Source organism: Lasiosphaeria miniovina (genome assembly GCF_030549165.1).
Source record: "Lasiosphaeria miniovina strain SMH2392-1A chromosome Unknown B0T26scaffold_1, whole genome shotgun sequence".
Lineage (NCBI taxonomy): Eukaryota > Fungi > Ascomycota > Sordariomycetes > Sordariales > Lasiosphaeriaceae > Lasiosphaeria > Lasiosphaeria miniovina.
The window spans coordinates 567,067-584,282 of NW_026848220.1; the positions used below are offsets into that span (position 1 = coordinate 567,067).

The following is a 17,216-nucleotide window of genomic DNA, read 5'->3' on the forward strand; positions in this document are numbered from 1 at the left end:
TCAGCTGTGCGAATTCTCTACTGGATTACGAGCATAAGTAAATGCAAGGTATTGTGAGGTTAAAGAGGAAGAAAGCTTGGGCGATGGAAAGAGTGGCCGGGACACAACCCATTATGTGAGGATAGGTCGGAGCAATCTGGGTAGGAGGAGTGGGTGGGACTTGATGCTGGGAGGCGCAAAATCGTCTTAATAATAGGTCAGCATCTGGAACGGCATAGAGAGAGAAAAAAGTCGCCCCTCAGGTTCCATCTTGCCAAGCTTCAACCTTGGCCTTGACTGATCCAGCAGTGTCTAAAATATATTTGGCTTTGACCCTTTGCCTGTCGTGGTGGGGACGGGGGGAACCAAGGAACCCAGGCCATGAGTGGGAAAATATCGCAGTGACAAAGAGGTCGCCCTTGTCAATGGGCCCTAGGACCCTTCCCGAGCCACCTCCGACCTTGATGGCGATTGGCTTCAGCCTTTTGCCGGGCGTTGCGCATCGAACATGTCTGCGCCTCGACCATTTCGTAAAACAGAGTCGCTGAAACAATGGGCAGCAGGGCTGGACTGACAAGCGCCAAATTCCAAGCCCCGACATCGCTCACATCCAGAGTTTTTGCAGCATCTGACGGGATGCATCAGCAACGCTATTTTTTTACGGTGTGTGAGGGCTTAAACGATGATCCATTGCCGCACACGTGCTTCTTCAGTGGCCCTTTCGGGTGTTTGTGCACTACAACAATGGGTATTTCATCAGCCCATCTCAGGTTTTGCCTCGCGATTAACCGAGTAGGTGGGGCACAGCTCACCAGGCAGAGCAAGTGGGCAACGTCGGCCGCATCTCCCTAATTCGACAGCCAACCTGGAAGCCAGCCTCATCCTCGCCAAGCAATGAGCGACAGATGGAGGCTTGGCGAGCGTTTTGATGGAACCGTCGACGACGCTCCAATGCCCTCACAGCACCCGAACGATGCGGCAATAGCATCTAAGACGCCGCTACACCTCGTCAACATGGTTGTACAGCAGCACGTGTTGAACTGGCTCTACAGCGTCCTGACCAGCGTAAGTCTCGCAAATAGCAACCCCCAATATTGACATTGACTGACCTTTTCCTGCTGCCGGCCCCGCGCGCAGGAATATCACGATGTCAACCGGACGTACAACGACGTGGCCTAGGCATTATCGCAGTATCCTTCGCTCTCGTCCCGCACCGATGTCTATAGTACGCCTGCTGCCTTCCTCCTCCAGCCACAATCAGCGCTGCGCTGGCTCCTCCGACCCATGACTGACGAGAGTGGCAGCGTTTCCGACGGGCGCCTCTGCTTTGCTCTTGCATCTCTCGGGAACAATACCTGTCCTGTTCCGCGGTACGACGTACCGATTCCCCATATCGCTATGGGTGCCACATGCCTATCCCCGCGATGCCCCCCTGGTCTACGTGACCCCGACCGATAGCATGGTGGTGCGGCCCGGCCAGCACGTCGATCCCCAGGGTCAGGTCTATCATCCATATGTCGTCGGATGGTCTACATTCTGGGATGTATGTCTGGGCTTGTCTTGGTATCATGGCAGCGAAAGAGAAGCTTACAAAGGGTTGTAGAAGTCCACCATTCTGGATTTTCTAGCCATAGTACGCGACGTCTTCGCCAAGGAGCCGCCTGTTATCGCTCGACAGCAAGTCCGGCCACCCCCGTCTCAACAAGAAAACTCACGCCGCCACCTGTCCCTCCGCTCCCGCCCGATCTAACTTCTCGCCCAGTTTCCGAAACTCCGTTTCTCGCCCGCCAAGATGCCGCAAGGCCACCCCCGCCACCTCCGAAACCTGGCCAGCCTGTCGGTGTCCAACAACCGCATTCCTCGCCGCCATCGCAGTCAGCCGGCCCTCCAGTTCCTCCACTGCCACCGGGATATGGCCGGGCGCCCAATCAGTATAGGTCTGGAGGGTTGAGGCCTCCCCTGAACCACCTACAAGAATACCGACATCTCGTTACGACACAGCGCCACCATTGCCACCACATGAGCCTCAAGGGCAACCGCCTCCTCATCCGCCCATCTCTTCGCCGTCAGGACCCCCTCGCCCAGCTGAAGCCCCCTACTCTGGATCTCCGCCCGTGCCCAGCTGAAGCCCAGCAGGCCCCCAGCAGCAGCTCGCAATGAACGATGCACGACGCATGTCTGCCTTTACGGCCCCCCAACCCTACGGCACGCCGCTACCTAGCTGGCAACCTACCATGGTCCCAGCTCAGACCCTGCCTCCCCAGCCACAACCTCCTCCGCCTCCACCCCCTCCCGATCTTATAGACGACGACCTAACCCTCACAATACCCCCGACGTCGTCGGTCTCACCCCCGCCTATTCCCCCGAACCCCGAGAAGGATGCGCTCCTCCACCAGCTCGCCCGGACACTCTACGACATGCGGCAGAACGCGCGCGCCCAAAACGATGCCTCTCTCCTCGGTCTTCAAGCCCAACGAAACGCAATGATAGCAGCCGCCAACAACCTCCAGAGCGAGTCGGCCCAGCTCGGCCAGCTCTCCACCGTGCTCAGCGCAAACACGGCGATCTTGTAGGACAGTCTGCGCAAGGCCGACGCCATCATCGAGAGCTCGGCGCGCCACCCCGAGGCCAACATCGACGAGCTGCTCGTCCCCCCCACCGTCGTCGGTAACCAGCTCTACGAGGTCGTGGCTGAGGAGCGCTCCCCCGCTGACGCCATCTTTGTCCTTGGTCGCGCCGTCGAGCGCGGCCGTATCGCCCCGGCCACGTTTGCCAAGACGACGCGTAGCTTGGCGCGGGAATGGTATTTGAAGAAGGCGCTTGAGCGTAAGATTGGGCAGGGCATGGGGCTTGAGGCGGCGTGAGGGTCGCACGGTTTGGTTCTTGTGGGCTGGTAAAGGTTGTGGCTGGGGATTTATTGGTAGGCATCAATCATACCTTAGGTAGAATGGTAGTGCCTTGCGTATCTACCAAGATAGAAGATAAAGATGGATCGTCTTCACTAATGTGAGTAGAGAGTCTTGAACAGGCACCACACGATAGAACTTGAGTCTCTATTCGGGAGCGGTTCAAAATGATGTCCAATTGTCATGGGTAAGAAGTAGATTTATGACATTGGAAAGAGTCATCCGTGTTCTTTTGGGAGGCAGGCCATGACGTCCGATCGAGGTCAAACTCTAGCTGAGTTTTGTCTTGGTAAGGTATGCAGGTAGGTAGACAACAACAAAGCGTGTCTCCTCGAGAACAAACCTGAAAATGCCATCTAGAGTGCTATTGCTACGAGCTGTGACGGGGACACGAAATGGCAGCTCCAGTCTCCGAGAGGCAAGCTATTTTTTTGTTTTATCCTTCAATCTCATTTTTTCCAGATCTAAATCTTTCGTACCAACCATTGGTGCTTGGATGACGCAACCCTCGAAAGTAGCCTTGATGTTGTGACAATATTGACGCTGTCTGTTAGTCACGTAACACCTAGTTCTGTAGGCTGTATATGGATGTAGCGCCCCCCAAGTCAGCTCTGATCAATGAATAATACCATGACAGTTTATAACTCTGTACTGGACTAACATGACGCTGGCAACTAAAGTAGTAATAAATGCCCACACAAAGGCCAAAACATGGAGCGTGGCTCCCTTTCATTGACTCAACGACAACAAAATCCTTCCGATGAGTTCCTTGGGTGCTGTTAGTCGCGAGCGGGGGTTTGATCTAGCTTCCCACTGGCCCATCAACTAGTGAAAGAGGCCCTAACAGTTCATTTTACAGTCTGTACAAAATACCAATGGTTTAGGTCAAGTGGTGGACAAAACTCACAACTACAACGGCCAAGCCTTAGAGCTTAGCGTCTCAGCTTGTTCCCTCCGATCTTTCACCCTCAGTCATCTCAAATTTTGCCAAGTTGACCATCCGCGCGGGCCGCGGATGCTGCAGGCGACAGTGCGGTGTCGCCACCAGAATATCCTCTTCCTCGTGACTGTGCCTCGCCTCGCCTGGGCTGTTTTTGGTGACGCTGGTTCTTTCTCCTTGGGTGGCTGCGGCCACATCTGCCCTCTCGTTAGCATTGCATTAACTGCTACTTTCGCTAGTGGCAGTCGCGTTTATGGTCTCCCCTTCGTCTTCCAACAACTGTGTCGTTGCGCGACTTTCCCGGAGTCGGCATCTGAGTCTCTCGGCTGCTGCTGCTGCTGCTGCTGCCGCCGCGCGCTTTGTATTTGTGGTTTTGACGCCTTCACTCAAGGTACTGGATGCCTGAATCTCACTTGGTCTCTTGAAATGGCCCCACGTTTCTTTCCTTTGGCGACTACCGGGCTTGGTGGAGTTTTCCCAGGCGATACGGCAACAATACCACCATACGTATTTATATCTCGATGACAGTAAGCACTGGAACGGCCTTGAGATTTCATGAGCTTGGACGAGCTGGCGATGCGGTTGCGGCTGTGTATATCAACACCACGTTGGACGAAGTCATGGCTCTTGAACGTCGGCAGGATGTGTCCGGGCAGTACCAGACTGACGTAGCGTAACGAAGCCACGGCGGCCGTAGCGCTCCCAACATGCTCGCCCGACGATGAAGAAGTCGTTTTCGTGATGGGCGGGGTTGCAAGTGTCAACGATTGGCGAGGGTTGACCGTCTTGTTTGGTATCGTCCACATAGATCCCTTGAGGAGAAACGTGGATTCGCGCTTCCGCAAGAAGCATAAGCCGTCCAATCGCCTATTGTTTGAAGTGTCGCCCTTGTTGTCGTCAGGATCTGCTTTCGATGGGGGTGGCACTCCGCCTTCTTCTGGGCTAGTGTTCATCACCGGCTTGTTGTCCATCTTCTTCGCGGTTTGGCTCGGTGACCATCCCTCAGGCAGGCTGAGTTTACCTTTGACATGACGAATGGCGGAGATGCCTCTGCCTCGTACCCCTAGTCGGCGATCATTTGTGTCCAATTTGCTGTTGTACCACTCATCGCGGCTGCCTGTGGATGAGTTCAGGACACTTGTCGAGGATTGACTGGTATGTCTTTCAGCTCCGGGCCCGAGCGAGACAACATGGCTTTCGCACGGCCAAAATCAGCCGCGGACTCGCGATAGAACCTCCACCACCGCGTCCGCTGGACTGGAATCTGGATTGGGATGCACGAGCAAAGGATTGGCGAGGCGGGAAGCCGTCTATTCGGAATTTTCTCGACTTGCAGCGCGACGCCTTCCTGCCTAACCTCTAACAGACCGATGGTCGAGAGGAAGTAACGGCAGCCTTCGTACAAAAGGATTTCATGGAAGCCTTCTTCGGCCCGTGTTCGTACATGATAGACGGACCAGAAATGCCAAGCGATTTGCCTCCTTTCCCTGAGGAAAACACGGAGGTCGACGACAAGGACCCGCCCACACGAGGCGCACCTCCACCCGAGGAAGCGATGCAGGTCGACGAGACCCTGCCTCCTTTGCAGCCACAAAGCTAGTCCTCTCAACGAGAGCCCCCACCCAATCAAGGGCTAGGATCCCACCAAACACAGGGATCCCCGCAGGGGTGGTCACCAAGGCAAGCCCAAGGACCAGAGATTATCGATCAGATAAATCCACCTGAGCCCAGTAAAACGCAAGCGTCAGGACTTGATCCGACGCTGCACGTGGACATACGAGAGTCAGTGTTCGCCGACACGTTCAAGAACACAATTAGCAGGAGAGATCGCAGTCGTAACCGTTACAAGCCATCCAGACGGCGGGATAGCAAGCGACGCAGCAAATTCCCCTCCCGGAGTCCCATCTCCCATAATCGCCGGGAACGGCCCAAAGGAGGCCCGCCGCGGTCTCCAATCCGGCCCCCAATCCCTAGTCCCTCCGGAGCTATAGAAGAGTCGTCGAGACAATCCCCAATCCACCCTCCACAGAATTCCACACAAGCGCCTCAGCCCCCCGTGATACAGAATCCAGGCCTATTCGCATACGAGGTTCCGGTGCAAGAGACGGTACTCGATCAGATACAGGACACCACACGGCAGTCCCAGACGACAGAAAACATACCCCGAGATACCAACCGCAACATTATTCAAGGTACGAAGTCTTCCCGTTTTGATCCCTTGAAAAGGTCAGACCGGGCGAAAGCAGGACTATCGAAGCGATCTCCAACCCGGCCTCCTGGTCCTACAGCTCCAATCCCTAGCCCCCCAGGGCCGGACCAGCTGAAGGAGAGCCGTCGAGACGATCGCAAATATATCCGCCGAGCCAAGCGCCCCAGGCCCCCGAGATAGTGAACCCAAGCACGTTTACAGAGGAGCGTCCAGTCAATCAGACACAAGAGCTAGTACTCTATCAGACGGAGGACCCCACACGGCAGTCTCAGACGACAATACCCTAGGATGAGGATACCAATCGCCAACCGAAAGCAGGACCATCGAAGCGATCTCCAATCCGGCCTCCCGATCCTGCTGCTCCAGTCTCTAGCCCCCCAAGAACCGAAACAGCTGGGGAAGAGCTGTCGAGACGGCCACAAATATATCCGCCCAGCCAGGCACCAGCGGCCCAGCCCCTCGGAATACTAGCGGACCCAAGCAAGTATATAGGCGAACGTCCAGCCAGTCAGCTACAAGAGCTAGCTCCCGGCCAGACGGCGGATACGCATTAGGATGAGGAGCGCAACCGTAATAGCCGCCGCAAGCTACTTAGACAACGGAATAGTAGGTCACGCGGCAGGTCGCGTGGTAGGTCCCGCAGCAGATCACCTCCGCCTCGGAGCCCCAATTCCCGGAACCGCCGTGGACGGCCTACAGGGGGGCCGTCGCGCTCTCCGATCATTCCGCCAGGGCTTATTACTCGGTTTCCTAGTCCTCTAGGAGCCGGAACAGCTAAAAAGCCGAGGTCGTCTCAAATATACTCTCTAGAGACACCTCGGCGCAGCGAGAGGCTCAAGCGTCTTCTCAGGCAAGGGACTCCCAACAAGACACAGGAGCCGGTGCTTGGTCAGACCCCACAGGACCTCACACAAAAGCCTCTGCCATCTCTGACAACAGAGGATCTGCCTCAGAGTCGAGCAGTCAAAGTATCTCTGCCAAGCTTTCCCGATTAGGTACCCGTGCCCGTTCCGGCACACCGTATTCCGTACTACTGCTTCGAATTAAAGGCTGAGCCAAACTTGGACGAACCGTCAAGAAACCCAGGGCAAACCAGAAAGCAGAGAAACTGTCGCCTCATGCACCCCGAACACGGCTGCTAATGCTTATGCCAAATATCACATTCCGTCCCTAGAGCATGGATCCCAAAACCAACCCAACCTTGACTGGTCCAGGCACCTAATCATGTTATTTTTTCTTGCTTTCTTTTTTTCTTCGTCATGTTAAAAAGGCACCAACACCACGCTTCAGCGATGCAGACTTTCCACCTTGCACACGAAATTCCTCTCATAATCTCGCAATGGAGCCATCTCAGCGCAATGCAGATGGTGCCGTCCCGTCGCAGCTCGCAGTGCTCTGGCGAGTGGCGGTCGAAAAGCACGAGCTCGAAAAGCACGAGCAGCAAACTAACATCAATCTCACCAACACCACGACGCTCAAAATCGTCACCGGCTTCTTCTCGCACCAGCCGCCGGCCGCCACCGCCGCCGAGACCGCCGGCCTAAGCCCCCACGAACCCACCACCGCCGCCGACATGGCGGGCGCCGTGTTCGCCGCCATCGGCCGTCTGGAAGCTGCCACGCACATGCAGACGCTGGCGCTCGTCGTGCAGGTCGAGGCGGCCGTCGGCGGGCGGCGGCCATGGCGACCGACGTGCGCGACACGGTGCGCGGCGTGCACGCTGTTGGCCAAAGCTTGATGCGGTTGGCTGACGAGCAGCAGCGATGGGCAGGGGGGTGAGGACGAGTTACTATAGCAGTAGTAGCAGCAGCAGCCGCGCGCACACAGCCTGATCTGCATTGCCGGAGAGGCCGGCATGGACAAGACGACGCTGGCGAACCTACTGTACCAGCGGCTACTGTACCAGCGGCTGTGCCGGTTGACGCCGCGGCTCAAGGCGGATGTTGCAGACAAGATCACGAAGAAAGCCGACTGTAGGTCATCTTTTATCCGTGCAAGGTTGCCGGTGAGTGACTCTAATGAAAGTGCGGCTGACACTGGGAATCTAGGATTCGTGTACATTGACTACGTCGTCCGACGGCTCGACTCGATAGCCAGCTCTCGGCTCGTGGAGAAGTCGCTCGACAAGCTACCGGACACGACCACGGCCATCTACAACGAGCTGCTCGATGGCGGCGGGCGGCTGTATGACGAGAGCGAGAGGAGCAAGCTCGGCTATCTCTTTGCGTGGCTCGCCTACACCCAGGGCGAGACTAGTCTGTCGTCGGCTCGCGTGTTTCTCAGTGACATACTCGGCGCCAGCTTCAAGATCGAGGACGAGGCGGCCATCCGGCTGGCCAAGTGGGTACTCCTGGACGATACCTGGAAATATTGAAACTGATCAATTAACATGCAAAGGATCCTGACGTTCTCGGACCGCAAAGACGACCCCAACGAGGAGCCCGACTACTTCCCAGACGAAGACGGCCCCGACGCGGCAATCAGCCTCTCGTTCCAGGATCAGTACCTGCGCGAGCACTTCTGCGGCGGCGGCGAGGACACAAACTCGCTCAGGCTCAGCCTGCCCCTGCCCGGCTACGTGGCAACCTACGAGGTGATAAGGATGGCCACCGAGATCTTGGCAAAGTGGCCGCCGATCGACTCGGCTAGTGAGAAGGCCGAGAGCGACAAAGAGACAGAGAAGGAGGGGGATGGTGCGGATAAAGATGAAAGCGAAAGCGATGAAGACGAAGACGATGAAGATGGAGATGATGAAGATGAAGATGAAGATGAAGATGACGAAGGTGAAGATGACGACGGAGACGAGGACAGAGACGCCCACAGCGACAAGGAAGACGACGACAGCGTAAGCAAATACGACGAACAAGACGACCCCCGGCGACGAGCCCAAGACGACTTCGCCAAGCAGGCAGCGCAGTCGTGGTCCGAGCTGCTGGTCCAGCTCGAGCCCAGCAAGCTGTCAGGGGCACAGACGGCGACGCTGCTCAGCGCGCTGTTCGACCTCCTGCACAGCAACAAGAACCGCGCGCTGTGGCGGCTAGAGGAGGTTGTCGACACGTGGGACGAGCAGGCGCTATGCAGCATATTCGGCTCGACGCCCGACAAGGTCGATAGGGGTCTCGCCAACCTAGTAGCCCTGGCCGCGCACGCCGCCTCGCTCCAGCCCGACATAAACACTACACCCACTGTCAAAGACGAGTTTAAAGAGAAAGGGGAGTCCAGAGCTGCTGCGGTAGCAGACTGGGCCCGCACGACGCTGGCGACGCGCGACGCGCTGCTGTTGGCCGTCGCCAAGACACACATCGGCAACTGGGCGCAGGCCTCGCATCCGCATCAGGCCTACAGGCCGTTCCGCTTCGCCCACCACGCTCTATGCAGCATTCAGTACCCGGGCCTCGCCGTCGTCGAAATCTCAAAGGCAGTGCAAGATACCATCACCCAGCCCGGAGGCTACAACCCGGCGCAACTAAACGAGTACGGCATCCGCGACGCCGACTTCGCCGCGGTAGCCGACATATCCACATCCACGTCCACACTCAACGACAATAACACATGGCCAAGCGAAGCCCACAAACACACGTGCATCGCCATGGCGCTCTCCCACGCCTTCCGCAACGACGCCGCACTAACACAGTCGCTCCTCGGCGCCGCTGACCCTTCCCTCACCATCACCACCACTACCACTACCACCACCACTACCACCACCAGCCCTATCACCACCAGCCCTATCACCACCAGCCCTACCACCACCAGCTCTACCACCACCAGCCCTACCACCACCAGACCTACCACCCGGCGCGCGCGCTTCGAGGCCGCCTACCGCGTGGCCCGCTCGCGGCTGAACGTGCTCGAGACCTTTGACACCGGGCCCGTGTTCCTGTGTTATTACTGCACTGATGTGACTCTGTGCGGAGACTGCTACGCCATTCGGAAGAAGTTGAAAGAGCCAAAGGGGTTGGGATCGGTGATGGGACATCTGAGGCGGAGGCAGATGCCCGTGTAGGTAAAAATGAGAGGGCTAGCTACATTGACGTGTGCCCGTAGGGCCACGCTCACATCAAGGCGCCCGTCGACGGCTGGAAGGGCATCCGCCAGGGCCGGCTACTGTATGGCGACGTCGACGTTGCCTTTGACTCCTGGCTCGAGCAGCTCGAGCCAGAGTGGGCGGTTGCCTGGGAGCGGTACCGGAGGCGCGAGCCGGTGCTACCGGGACACGACCTTGATGCCCCTGCGCCTGATTCCGGGGCCTCGTCATGGCTCCTAGACTCTGAGCTCCTGGCAGGGCTTTGGGAGTGGTGAGCTGGGGTGGCTGTGATAAGATTTGCATCTTGTTAAAAAGCATGTTAATTAATTGCGTATGTTGGTTGATAACTAGATAGACTAGACGGAACTTTGGCCCAGGGTCTAGGCATTACACAAAACTAAAATATGTTTGGTGATCGGGGAAATCACAATTGTCAAAAAATCTAACAAGTGATAGGGCGTTCAGTAACAAGTAATGTCATGCAATACTGCACTGTTCGGGCCATGTATGGCTACCGCGGTTCACAGAAGCGGTTTAGCATGAATAGCTATCTTTGGTTCGGCCACCACATTCACCGTGGATCCAGAATTGCAACCAAGATCTTCCAAGATCTTCCAGGAAGCACTACGATTGCCGTATCGGAACACGTGGTTCACAAACAGAGGCATATCCTCTGCTTCTAGATCCCTCTTTCCTCGCACCGAACGCACACCGAACGCAGTCCCCAAACCCCCGTCGGTTGTAGATTCAGTGACAGCGCCCTAGTAGCTTTTACCCCCGACTTACTGACTTGGCCCAACTGTCGGCCAAACACTCCATGAGAGAGGGACAGGCACAGCATTTTCTTCTCCTCTCCGTACACCCTCCTTCATCACAATTATGCAGCCCACATGAACCAAACAAATGAAGACAAGCAACTAGTTGTTCTGTTCACCTGACCTATCACGCATTGAAAACGCCATGTATTACCCTCCACCACGATAAGGCAGAAAGTTGCAATCTCAGACAGACGCGAGAGGGTATAATTAAGGGAAAATAGTTCGTGAAGGTGTCAAAAAGCAACGCCAGACGTTCCCAGCCATGATAAACTCCCCAGATGATCCCCAAACTAAGGTAGGGGGACGAGTGTGTTGGTGGGTATATAACGCCGTACAACAGACAATCAAACAAACGCCGCATCACCGATATACAGCCCGCCGAGTCGGGCCGTCGGTAACTTCGTTTTCTCGTAGTCAACCTCTGCAGCTCCCCTGCCAGCTGCTGCGTGTTTTTTCCCGCATTGCCATACCGATTAATCAGCCCTGGTACTGGCACTGAAGCCTGATGATGGCACTGGAGCCCAACGCTGATCCCGACGCTGATCCCGACGCTGAGCCCGACGCTGAGCCCGACGCTGATCCCGAAGCTAAAGCTGAAGATGCACAGGCCGCGGACGCTCCGGCACCGCCATGGCGGCCTCCTGGAAATCGGCTGCGACAGCAACGGCAGGACGCGGCGCGCGGCGCGGCAGGACGATGCCGGGCGGCCACGACGCGATCTCGATGGGCTGCGGGTGCTGTGCGTCGTAGTAGTCGGCCGCCGCATGATTATCAGGTGTCGTCATGGCCGGCGCCACCTTGAGCATTCTGCAGAGATCTATTCTGCTGCAGATATTCCAGGAGTATTAGAGTCTTTTCTTTCTTCCACACCAGGCTGCATATCTTATCGGTGTCCGGGCTGATTAGGCTGGCTTACCAGATCGGACAGGTCGCGGCCTTGTTCAGCAGCCACGGGTCGATGCAGGCCTGGTGGAACGTGTGGCGACACGGCAGCACGCGCACGTCGTCGTCGGCGCCGAAGCCGTCGGTGCACACGGCGCAGCAGGCGCTCTCAAGGTCGAGGTCGAGGTCTTTGGCCTGGGATTTCGGTGGGGGTTCTGATTTCGCCGCCTTGCGGGATGCGGGATTCGTGCCGCCATTCTCGTCGTCGTCGTCGTCATCCTCTTCATCGTCGGAACGGTCCGCGTGCCACACGGCAAATTTGTCGAGCTGGGCTTGTCGGGCGCCGTATTTGATGACGGGGACTTCGTCCAGGGCAGATACGGGCAGGACGGGGTTTGTGGGGTGTGCGCGGCGCTCGCGGAGAGGCAGGACCACGACAGCGGCCTGGTCCGCGGGAGCGAGCACGTAGGGGGCTGCGTCGGGGCCCTCGTTGGCCGACCACTTGCGGCAGCGGAAGATGATGAAGCAGATAAGCACGAACAGCGTCAGGATGCACAGCGCGATGGAAATCGCCGGCAGCCCGTGCTCGTCGGTCTTCTCGCCCGTCACCCGCGACGCGATGACCGCCATGGTTGTGGGCAGTGAGGGTGTGACTTGCGAGTTGCGAATGGTGGTGCAAGGATGAGCGCGAGTGGTGGTGCAAGGATGAGTGCGAATTGTGGTGCAAGGATGAGCGGGGAGACGAAGGAGGGGAAGATGGCCACGGTCGGCGAAGGTGTGTGTGCACCGCTCACATGGAAACGGGTTGACGACGGGGAAAGCAGGAAAAAAAGAAAAAAAGAAAGCACGAGACTAATAGCCGATCACGTGGATCCAGCTAGTGCGAGGAGGCCGTTGTGGACAAACTGGGCTGTTTCACTTCATCTCAACAATGGCCGCTCACTTCATCTCATGTAGAAATCGGTGCAGAAGCCGCCAACGTCAGACCACAGACACTAGCAACGGCCGGTTGTGGGGCGTCGAGGTCGGCAGCAGTGGTAGGTGTGCGGAGAAGAGCCCAGCAAGCGACCGCTCTTGGCAAAAGCTTAAAGCCACGACGATTTAATACGCCAAGCTGGCGACGCTGGCCGAGTCTGCGGGGGGGCCACATGAAGAGTGGAGGGGGGTGTGGGCAGCTTGCCTGCAAGTGGTCGCTTCGGGGGCTCTAGCTGCTGCTGCGGATGGCCGAGTTGCCGTGCGGGCATGTCTCCAAAACAGGGCTACTGGGCCACCCACACCACCTTTTCGCTTCAGACACCGCAATCAGACGATGCGCGGGGCAGAATTCGATTTGCGAGGAGCGGGGACGTGTGCCAACCGTTACATGCAAGCCCAGAGTGGGGGGAATGGTTGGACAAGGGTGGTGCATGGAGTGGTCGAGGTTATCGTATGCACCGCACATACACAGTGATGCACCTCGGTGGAGGATAGCAGATCTCCCGTCCGTTCCGTTCCGCTTTATCCATGGACATGGGCCAGGATAGTAGCCAGGTAGCAGCGACTAATTAATTTGCTATAAGAATACTATAACCCCCTGTTTCCTTTTCCTAGGCGTTGAAGCAGCTCAAGTTCCAAGCAAGACAAGACGAACCGAACCAACAACGGCCAACGACCAACAACGGCCAACGACCAACGGACAACGGCCAACAACGGCCAACGGCCAACAACGGCCAACGGCCAACAACGAACAACAACTCATCAACAAGCGATTCAACACATAGAGAGACAGCCTCTCATCCACCAAGCAGTTAATGGACAGTAGCTCCCTGTTCTGTCATCAGTCGTCAAGAAGGAAACACAACACGCTGATCAACCCTCTGAAGGCGGCAGCAGGCGACACAACCTCCCTCAAGACACCTTCCTATCCGATACCCGAACTGGCGCGGGCAGCTAAATCTGCTTGACAAAGCCCACCTCGACGAGGCTGTCGGCGTCAATGTCGAGGTCAGCCAGCTTGGTACGCGAGTTCTCGCGGATCCACAGAAACAGCTCCAACACAACCCAGCGGAAGAAGCCCGGGACCGACTTCTTGCGGCCGACCTTCATGACCTCCTTGCCGATGATATAGACGGTCTGGTCCTCGTGGGCCTTGTTGAGCGCGTCAAGCTCGGCCTGGATCTCAGGGGTATGCTCGACGGACCTGGCGACACCGCCGCTGGCGTTGCTGCCCTTGTCGCTGCCGCGGTCGCGCGTAATGTACAAGACCAAATGCTCGACGAGCTGCCGACCTAAATCGGGCGTCAGCACGTCGTCCATGTAGCCGTGGCGCAACGTCACACGATAGCAGGCGGGCACGGCGGTGCGCGAGACGAGGTAGCGCTCGTCGTGGGGCACCGAGGGCCGCGACAACGGGCGCATGTGGAAGAAGATGGTGATGGCCGGGCGCGCCTTGAACTTGCGCACAAACTGGGTGAAGACGGTCGGAATGTTACCGTTGGTGCCGCCCGACTTGTCGAAGAAAATGCCCAGCCCCGACGCGCTCGACACGCGCTGTCCGCCAAACGCCTGCGTCAGCACCAGGTCGCCCGTCGAGTCGGTGCCGAACAGGTCGCGCGTGTGCACCTTGCCGCGCCCCTCGGCCGCCCACTGCTGCTCCTTGCCGAACCGCCAGAGCACGAAGATGCTCGACAGCAGCACCGCCAGCAGCAGCGTGAACCACGCTCCGTCGGGCACCTTGACCAGCGACGACGAGATGTAGACGCCGTCGAGCAGGCCAAAGACGAGGAAGAAGAAGACGACAATGTACGACGGGATGCGCCAGATGATGGCCGCCACGATAGACACCATGCAAGTCGTGATAAAGGTCACGATAATAACACACACGCCGTACGCGTTGCCTAGGCTGGTCGTCTACAGTTTGGTAAGAAATCATTGGTTAGCGCGAAACACTTCGCGTTCTGGCTAGCGGTTGACCGCACTCACATTGTTATACACGGCCGTCACGATGACGGTGCCAATCATGAGCAGCCAGTTGGCCAGCGGCATGTAGACCTGCTCGTGGAACTTGTTGCTAGTGTGCACCGTTTTAATGTGCGGGAAGTACGACAGGCGCATGACCTGCGTCAGCAACTGGAACGTGCTGGTAATCATGGCCTGCGAGGCGACGATGGCTGCCAGGATTGCAATCACCATGCTGAAGTAAAAGCTGCCGGGTGGGACCGTGTAGAAGAACGGGTTGGTGAAGGCGGTGCCGGTGGTGTCGAACGAGATGAACGCCGCCTGGCCCGCGTAGGCAATGAGCAGGCACGGGAACGCCAGGCCCAGCCACGAGATCTGGATCGCGCGCTTGCTGAAAGCCCCGAGATCGGCGAACAGCGCCTCAACGCCCGTGAACGCCAGAAGCAGCCCGCCCAGCGACCGCCACCCGCTGGTTCCGTTGCGCACGAGGTACGCGCCGGCAAAGTAGGGGCTGAAGGCCTTGAGCACCGTGTAGTCATACAGAACCAGGTTGTAAATGCCAGAGCACAGGTTGAAGAGCAGCCAGATAACGACGATGGGCGCGAACGCGGTGCCCAGCTTGGCCGTGCCCAGGGGCTGTATGGCAAATAGCGCGATCAGGATGGCGCACGAGATGCCGACGATTGCCGATCGCGTCAGGTCGGGGTTGACCACTGTAATTCCCTGGATGGCGCCCAGGACCGACTGAGCGGGCGTAAGCACGCCGTCGGCCATGACCATGGACACCCCGAGCACGCCGACAAGTTTGAGGGAAAATTTGGCTGAACCGGAGCCCTCGATAAACGAGCGAAACCGGCGGGTCACCGGGTCCATCTTGCCCGTGTCATGGCGCTCCAGCTGCGGCGTGGCAGCGGCAGAGGCGGCATTGGGGTCCTCGTTGGAGATGTTGGCAAAGCGGGCGAGCAGCGAGTAGAGCGCAAAGGTGCCGCCCTGGCCGTCGTCGTCGGCCAGCAGAACGATGAAGGTGTATTTGACCGTGACGATGAGGGTCAGCGACCAGATGATGATGGACAGCGCACCGACCAGGTCGTCCCAGCTGGGCTGGCTGGTGAAGGTCGACGAGTAGACGTAGAGGGGCGACGTGCCAATGTCGCCGTAGATGGTCCCGATGCTCTGGAAGCTGAGCCAGGCGAGCGTGAAGCCCGTGTAAGTCTGCCGACCAAGTCAGCCATCCGGTCGTTCGACTACTATTTGTTTCAATTGGTTTTCATGTCATCGACTCACCTGCTTCTTTTTGAGCGCAAAGTCATCGTGTGTGATTTTTCTGGCTCTCTCTTCTTGGTCGAGGTCATGGACGCTCAACTCTTTCTCGGAGAGAGCCAGCGGAGCAGCAACAGCCGGTTGTTTTCTCTTGACGGGCTGGATGTCATCCTCGAACCGGATATTGGGAGGGGGGGTGCCGGTCGCGTCGGCCATTTCGCTCCGCCTGTTCGGTTTGGGCACGTTGCGCTCGTCTCGCTGCGTACGCTGTGGTTATGGCTTTGGACGGCGACGAGCTGGTAGGAAACCTGTTCCGGGTGTGCACGAAACCCGATAAAGCAAAGGTGCAAGACGACGGAGGCCTCCCACAAGAATGGGGAAAATGGACGAGTTGTTGGGAGCCGTGGGAGCTTGGGGAACCTGGGAAGCTTGGGGGACCGGGGAGCTCTGGGAGCTTAGGGAACCGGGGAGCTCTGAGAGCTTTGGACTTGGGAGCAGGCCAGAGAGTTTTAGAGACTGTAGCTAGGAGCTCAGGAGCTCCAGCAGTGCAGCCGTGTCGGTGAGATTGTATTGCATTCTCAGACCAAATTAGAACCAGCTGCCTCGCTTTTTATTCCTGTCACCGAGCTGCATTCTTAGGCGGCCCTATCCTCTTTGTTCGGTCATGGCTGCAGGTCTGAGGTGGGTGCCCAACAAAGGGCGCATGTTTCCCCTCTTTTCCGTGTGGAAAAAGACGGGGCGTCGGGGGGGGGGTGATTTGTCGATTGCTGGCGCCGACCGGGATGGTGATATCGAGTCGTGGTGGTGAGGTGTAGCATCTGACGGCCAGACGCAAGGACGGTACTTGGGGCAATAAGCTGCACCAAGGGGGCTGTGCTGCAGTGCAACAGGGGAGCTTGCGGATAGTTATCCTCGAGCTCCCATTTGAGCTCCCAAAAATCACGCAACTTTGTGCTACCCCGCGGGCTCGGCCGACCCCAATGCGGAAACTCGTCGCTCCTCCAACTGCAAGCTGAGCAATTCGGGTTGCTAATTTCCATGTGGCGTCTCAATTTTCCCGATGTTTGGCGCCATGTTCGCTGTCGCATTCGTTATTACGACACCACGACTTTTTCCAAGTCATGGGCGCCAGCGTGGCATCAGGCATGGGGTGATGGCCGCGGCAAGAGGAAGGACCAGTCTGGTCTGGTTCGCGTCTGGAAACGGACAAGCCTGGATCACAAGCCTGGATCACAAGCCTGGATTAGGTACTCGTAGGAAG

The 17,216-nt window shown here is 57.6% G+C and overlaps 4 protein-coding genes across 4 annotated transcripts; 1 reads left to right on the plus strand and 3 right to left on the minus strand.

Moving 5' to 3' along the window:
• Positions 1 to 873: 873 nt before the first annotated feature.
• Positions 874 to 2,843, plus strand: B0T26DRAFT_669504 (UEV domain-containing protein; the record flags this gene model as incomplete). Its single annotated transcript, XM_060439060.1, has 6 exons — positions 874 to 1,044; positions 1,159 to 1,204; positions 1,284 to 1,522; positions 1,742 to 1,910; positions 2,224 to 2,522; positions 2,553 to 2,843. The coding sequence occupies 6 exons, from the start codon at positions 874 to 876 to the stop codon at positions 2,841 to 2,843; spliced, it is 1,215 nt and encodes a 404-aa protein (XP_060301929.1).
• Positions 2,844 to 3,825: 982 nt separating this feature from the next.
• On the minus strand, positions 3,826 to 4,796 carry B0T26DRAFT_669505 (uncharacterized protein; the record flags this gene model as incomplete). The annotated part of the gene is made up of 2 exons (XM_060439061.1): positions 3,826 to 4,022; positions 4,352 to 4,796. 2 exons carry the CDS (start codon positions 4,794 to 4,796, stop codon positions 3,826 to 3,828), a joined length of 642 nt encoding a protein of 213 aa, XP_060301930.1.
• A 6,667-nt stretch (positions 4,797 to 11,463) lies between these two features.
• Positions 11,464 to 12,388, minus strand: B0T26DRAFT_745149 (uncharacterized protein; the record flags this gene model as incomplete). Its single annotated transcript, XM_060444520.1, has 2 exons — positions 11,464 to 11,701; positions 11,793 to 12,388. 2 exons carry the CDS (start codon positions 12,386 to 12,388, stop codon positions 11,464 to 11,466), a joined length of 834 nt encoding a protein of 277 aa, XP_060301931.1.
• Positions 12,389 to 13,687: 1,299 nt separating this feature from the next.
• Positions 13,688 to 16,171, minus strand: B0T26DRAFT_631629 (potassium transporter-domain-containing protein; the record flags this gene model as incomplete). Its single annotated transcript, XM_060436372.1, has 3 exons — positions 13,688 to 14,647; positions 14,720 to 15,907; positions 15,980 to 16,171. 3 exons carry the CDS (start codon positions 16,169 to 16,171, stop codon positions 13,688 to 13,690), a joined length of 2,340 nt encoding a protein of 779 aa, XP_060301932.1.
• Positions 16,172 to 17,216: the final 1,045 nt, after the last annotated feature.